Source organism: Orbicella faveolata, unplaced genomic scaffold (genome assembly GCF_042242905.1).
Source record: "Orbicella faveolata isolate gen_17 unplaced genomic scaffold, um_ofav_v1 contig_34, whole genome shotgun sequence".
NCBI lineage: Eukaryota > Metazoa > Cnidaria > Anthozoa > Scleractinia > Merulinidae > Orbicella > Orbicella faveolata.
Window position 1 is genome coordinate 4,430,001 of NW_028301563.1, and position 6,364 is coordinate 4,436,364.

Consider the following 6,364-nt stretch of genomic DNA (forward strand, 5'->3'; position numbering starts at 1 on the left):
ACGGTGGTCGAGTTTTTGATGAACCATTTCTTACCAGACTAAACGGCTGGTAGATATCAACAAAAAAACATAATTAGGTCTTTAGAAAGACCCACAAAAACTCCCACGTGGAGGAGAAATTATGAGATTATTCCTAGATCGTTTGAAAGTCGTAAAATGCCGCCAAGGGCATTGTTAAAATCGCCATTTATCAAAACCTTGTTCGCAAATATGTGCTACTCGCCGCGTGAAATGTGCTTTACACGCATAGAAGCTTATGAGGGAGGTACATTCCAAAGCTTAAATCGGCTAAGTAATTAAACATACTGCATTTAATTTAGCGTGCAGCGAGACGAAAGCTTACATAAACAGCTTACATCTTCAAATTTAACAGCCATATTTCTATATTTCAAATCGTTAAGCGGCCAGAACAAAAACTGAATCAAATACTCATTAAACTTACTTGTCATATTCCTCGTTGTCTTTCTCGCATCGCTGGTCCATGTACTTCCTCCAGTTCTTTCCATGTTTGCAGGTTGTCAAAAGCACAATGTCGTTTCCGTTGTGAATATGGTAAAATGAGTTCCTAGACTCGCTTCCTATACCACTAAGGTAACGTTTGCCCTTGAAGGCAAGTTTATAGTTCCTATTCAGAGGAAACACAGCACAGCTCGAAGGAGCATCAACAGCATTGCTTTTTTGAGGATGACTTTTCAGAAACAGTGGAAAACTAACGTCAAAGCCGGGTCTATAAAACTCCGTGGAGAGAGATGCTTTCGCTAATATCGCTTTACCAGTATCGAGGCGTAAGTCTTCAGAATAGTCAGGCCAAGTTCCAGAGAAAAGATTAAATATAACGTGGTTTTCTCCACCATTCCAATACGGCAAAGACGACACCTTGCGAGGCAAATCGTGCACATAATCCTCGCTCAGATTATCGCGGTCCAACGTATCGACAGAAGGTATAAATAAACAAGCCTTTTTCGGGTCATCTGTGTAGAATTTGCTCTCTCGAAGTACCTTTAACAATTTGCCGAACACAGGAGAAATCTTCTCTCCGGCTTGAATAGGATAAACATAAACTTTAAAGTCATTCAGACATTTCGTCCTATCAAAACATGTTTCCATAGTGCATTTTCTAGCCCGCACTGTTGCACGTTCAGGGCGAAAACCAACATGGTCTCGCAAACTTAATTCATCTATTTTGTCTAAGAAACATAGCCTTTGCTGTTGAAGCTGAAGTCCGCCGTTGGGTCGAAAACTTGGCCTTGCAGACCGACGCCACGAAGGAGAAGTTTTTCTGTACACGATTAAAACACTGCCGCACAGCAAACTGATCAAAAATATCAAAGAATACCTCTTCTTTGCATCCATCTAAGTCCTTGAAACTGGTTTTCATCTATACTGCCGTAGCTCCCTTCCAAAGTCCCTAAACAAACCAAATAATACCAAATAATTCATCAAGAAACACGACTTCCTCGCCGCTGCATCGTGGCATGACTACGGTGGCCCATAGGGGCAAAACACAACTCAATCTCTCTTCTGAAACACAACAATCTTTAGGAGAACACAACAATCTTTTGGAGAACACAACAATCTTTTGGAGAACACAACAATCTTTTGGAGAACACAACGATCTTTTGGAGAACACAACAATCTTTTCGAGAACACAACAATCTTTTCGAGAACACCACAATCTTTTTCAGAACACAACGAAATTTCCTGATACACAACAATCTTTTTCGAAGCACAATAAAATTTTCTGATACACAAACGCAAACTAAAACACAACAAAATTAATTGAAACACAATAAAATTTCAAAGTACTGGTAACTAACCCTGATGCTGAAAGCGACCGGAACCTGGGACTAGTTCTGGTCAACGTCACTGAAAGGCGCCATTTTTGTACCGTTCATGGGGTGAATTTGATCTGAAATGGCTTCTTCAGGTTCAATAAGCTATAATCCAGAGGAGGAAAGCATAATTTCATATTACTTTTCAAGAGGATATACGTATGAAGTCATCACTGAATTTTTAGCTAAGTTTTATGGCATTACGATGTATGTACGAACATTGAAAAATAGGTTGAAGCAATTGAACTTAAGGAGAAGATTGCCATCTATTGATATGGACGTTGTCCGGGAACAAATCATAAATGAGCTTAGTGGCCCAGGCTGCCAAGGTGGATATAGAAGTATGTGGCATATCCTACGACTAAAAAATATTCAAGTTCCTAGACATGTTGTAGCTGACCTTATGAGGGAAATGGATTCAGAAGGATGTGAGCAGAGAAGGGCAAAAAGCCTTAAAAGAAGAAGTTACTTCTCATCTGGTCCAAACTACACATGGCACGTCCACGGATACGACAAATTAAAACCTTATGGATTTCCAATACATGGGTGTATCGATGGCTGAAGTCGAAAAATAATTTGGCTAACAGTCACAAAGTCAAACAACCATCCAGAAATTATTGCCAATTTTTATTTGAACTGCGTGGCAGAGCTAGGAGGCTGTCCAGTGGAACTGAGGACTGACTGTGGAACATAAAATGGCGTGATGGCAGCGATGCAATGTACATTTCAAAAAGATGCAGAAGCGCACAAGCATGGGTCATCTCCGTCGAACCAAAGGATTGAGGGCTGGTGGACGTTTAACAGAAGAAACAGGTCTGGTTGGTGGATTAACTTCTTTAAAAGCCTTATGGAACAGGAAATCATTAACCCTGGAGATGAGATTCAAATGGCATGCCTCTGGTTCTGTTTTGCTCAGTTACTTCACGATGACCTAGACAAAGTTAAAGAACACTGGAACACACATTTAATAAGGGGCTCTAGGCATGACACTATCAGTGGGAGACCAGATGAACTATTCTTTCTCCCAGAGCTTCATCGAGGAGTAGATGGTCTACTTCACCCGATGTTGGATGATGAGATCCAATCTATGAGGGAGAACCTGACCTATGAAGAGGAGGAGAGCATCTACCAAGGGTACTTTGAATATGTACTGGAAAACACCGAGTTGCAGCTGCCCCACAGTATTGAAGAGGGACTCTCTCTGTATAAAAAACTCCTTGAAATTGCTAACATAGATGATGTTTAATGAAGAAGAAAGAGCTGTGCAATATCAGTAGGGGCAGGTTCATACATAAGTGTTCACTTTGATACAGGCCCATTACACCCATGACTGATTTATACCTTGTATTTTCCATTTCATTGCTGTACAAGTAAAACTTAAAAGGTACCCATCAGACTCAACATTAAAATATTTTAATATAATTATCCATCATCAGTGGTTACAGGTACATATCAAAAAGCAGTTGTCTTTTGACAGCAAGTGAAAGTACTCATAGGAACAAAAACGTCATCAGTAAATTTCAACTGGACAATATCATCAAGATTAAGTTAGTGAACAACTTAGTAATTTGCTTTCTTTCTTTGATTTCTTCCAAATCAGAGATACCCAGATAGAAGAAAGATCTGTCTACCAGCGTCATATCCGACAAGTACTTGTTTCTCAGCCTGTCTAAGCACCACCCTGCTTTCGTGACAAATTCCTTGCTCACAGTCCGTTTTCGCGCGCCATCGTTGTCGCAGTCAAGCAAAAGTATTGTCATTACGATCAACGCAACAATGACGAGGTACTTCATCGCATAAAAATAGCTGTTTTCTGTTTCCACATGGAGGAAGACGTCGATGCACGTTTCCAGAATACTTCGAGCTTCATTGACTTGTTTAAGGCTTCGATGAGGAGTGCGTCCGATGAAAGCCATTAACAATTTTGCTCTTTCGTAAGCAACCAAGCTTGCTTCTAAGCTCGTTTGACATGCAGCAATGTTTTGCCCGGCTAGGTTCAAATACTTCTCAGCCTCTCCTAGACTTCCTTGTCTTCTCAAGATTAGTGCTTTATAGATGTAGCCCCTGGCTGCCATAAGCTGTGGATTTTTTGCTTCCAACACGAAATTGAACGCCTCATCGATCAACTGTAGAGCGCGGTCCGGCTGGTTTTGGTAATAAACTTTCATGCTTTGTTCAAATTTTATGGCTATTTGAGTGTCTGCATCAGTAAACTTTAGCAATAGATCGCTTGCTAACTTTTCAAAATCTTCCCACTTAGCGTTGGCACGGTATACCCGAAGCTGAGAAAAAACCCACCAGGATCTTTTGTGCAGCAACGTACTCTCTTTGGAAAGGGAAGGTGCACTCAACGCAAACAATGGCGAAACAGTGCTTTCTTTCGCCTTTTTCTTAGTCTTGTCTGATTTTGATGGCATCATGGGCCCTGTTTCTAGCGTGACCGAAATTTGGCAGATCGTTTCACAAGCAGTGTGTTCCTTTACACTTCTCTTTTTCTCTTCTCTTTTCGATGGAATGGCGTTCAAACAAAATCTGATTTTGTATTTGGTGAGAGGCTCGTGGAAGCGGAACAGACAACCAATACCTCCTATCATGGGCGCGTTTGTGCCGCTTTTAGTCTTGCTTTTGATGCATTTGCACTGATAATCAGGCAATTGAAGACTAGATGCACTTGCTCCATCGTAACTTACTGCCACTGTTACATTGTAGTGGTCTGCGATGTCAAGCGCTTCTCTTGTTTGTTTATTCTTACAGACCAGCAGTTGTACTAAGTGATCGTTGTCACAATCAGGGAAGCCAAGTCTACTCCGACCAACGCTCAGAAGTTCCCGTGGTTTCCAGTGCTCTCTCAACACAGGACCACCTTCATCGCCGCTTTCAATTTTGCTGGGATTTTCAGAAGGGGTCGCATCAGCCACTGATCTGGAGTACAGGAAATTATCTTTAACACTGTGGAAGATACTAACGTTAACATCATTCAAAACAAAGAAGTGTTCACTGGCCATTGTTGCTCGCTCGTTTTCGCTTGAATCACTTCTGGGATCATCAGTCCCGTTGCTATGATCTGAAGCTCCGGCTGCTTCACACCTCTTCACTCCAGCTTCGTCGAAACCTTCACTACCAGTAGCCATTTCACTCGGTAAATTTCATTTTCACGCTTTCCTCAAGTCCCCAACCAGTGGTCAAAATAGTTCAGTTTTTGAACATTGATAAAACCCGTGACGGTCACACATCGGTCAAAACTGGTAAAACATGTGAAGGTCGTGTCCGTGATGGCTTCCCGACAGACTAGTCAAGACAGGTCCGTGACGACCTGACCGTCACGCGTGTTCTACCGACGCCCAATATTATTTACGCGAAACAACTCACTCTCATGGGAAATCCCTTACACAGCTTCATTGTAGGCCGAGTGTCGGTTTAGAAAGCAAGATATCCGTGAATTAAGGTTGTATATCCAGAAATTCAACCACATGATATTATTTTTAAAAAAGTCAGGTGTGGCATTCGAAATTGCAGTTGTTCTTAGTAGATGTAATCTCTCCTCGGGAATTCCCCTGTCCGTGATGTCACAAACACAATCAACTCGCAATGTGTCGCCGTTTCACATTCTTTTCGAACATCTGTCGTGTTTTCACGCCACTTATTTTCACTTGAAGTGCATATACGTTAAAAACTCACGCGGTCTGCACTGAAGTTATTCTTTTTCCCATCGGGAATCACGTCACAACAATCATAGTAAACGTGTGTTTGAACGTCATTATCAGTCGTCGCTTTACTGTCATTGCTTTTTTCAAAACAAAGTCAAACTACGTGTATTAAAATTTTGAGTGCCGCTTACTAGGGGTTCGAATGTAATTAAATTCCAAGCGTCTTCGTGTGACCCTGTGTGCAAACTATGGTCAGTGGTTCTTCATTCTGTGTGTACTTGTCCTCAGAATACGGCGGATCAAAACAAATCCTCTCAGAAATATATTTTTAATACTAACTCTGAACCATAATACAGGACTTTTGAGAACCAACATTATGTTATGTTAAAGTTGAGCATCATAACAATGGTGATATTAATAGCACAGTCAAGTGCGTTTGATAAAAGACCAAACATTTGGTAGCTGATATTTTCCACATAAAACTGACTATGTAATTTTTCTAGTGGAATCTACCCCATCTCAGAGGGTCACTATTCTAAGAGATATTTTCTCTCTGTAGATCTATAACCTGACTGAGGAGAACCCCCAGGGAGGGGGACTCCCAAGGAGAACCCCCAGGGAGCGGGGTACTCGTCGGAAATTTTGAAAAGAACCCCCAAGAGGTACCAAAGTCCTGTTTTGTGGGTGTGGCTTCAATTTTTTTTCACCCCTAACAGGTACCAATTCTAAAACAACACAATATCTTCCGTCACATTGTTTTCAGCTCAGTACTGTAAAAGGTACAGCAACTGCTCCTGCTGTGGACCTGTTGAGGCTGAGCACCCTAAGAGGTACTAAAACCACTTTTTTAACCCCTAAAAGGTACAATGAACACTCCCATCCTTT

General features: G+C 41.4%; 3 protein-coding genes across 3 annotated transcripts in view; 1 reads left to right on the forward strand and 2 right to left on the reverse strand.

The window, feature by feature from the left end:
• The window catches only part of LOC110051378 (exostosin-1b-like), a 19,815-nt gene extending 18,257 nt beyond the window's left edge, over positions 1-1,558 (reverse strand). Inside the window, exon 1 of the mRNA XM_089271824.1 lies at positions 443-1,558. Coding sequence (XP_089127950.1) covers positions 443-1,353 — 911 coding nt within the window. The 5' untranslated portion in view covers positions 1,354-1,558. The remainder of the gene's footprint in view (positions 1-442) is intronic.
• A 292-nt stretch (positions 1,559-1,850) lies between these two features.
• Positions 1,851-3,264, forward strand: LOC110068313 (uncharacterized). Its single transcript, XM_020775692.2, has one exon. The coding sequence runs from the start codon at positions 2,536-2,538 to the stop codon at positions 3,076-3,078; it is 543 nt and encodes a 180-aa protein (XP_020631351.2). The 5' UTR covers positions 1,851-2,535; the 3' UTR covers positions 3,079-3,264.
• LOC149104349 (uncharacterized) lies at positions 3,227-5,567 on the reverse strand. The gene has a single exon (XM_089271826.1). It carries the CDS (start codon positions 4,961-4,963, stop codon positions 3,353-3,355), a length of 1,611 nt encoding a protein of 536 aa, XP_089127952.1. The 5' UTR covers positions 4,964-5,567; the 3' UTR covers positions 3,227-3,352.
• Positions 5,568-6,364: the final 797 nt, after the last annotated feature.

Excerpts from the sequence above, each read along its gene's own strand:
- LOC110068313 (XM_020775692.2), top strand. The coding sequence starts at position 2,536 with ATGGCAGCGATGCAATGTACATTTCAAAAAGATGCAGAAGCGCACAAG.
- LOC149104349 (XM_089271826.1), bottom strand. The coding sequence starts at position 4,963 with ATGGCTACTGGTAGTGAAGGTTTCGACGAAGCTGGAGTGAAGAGGTGT.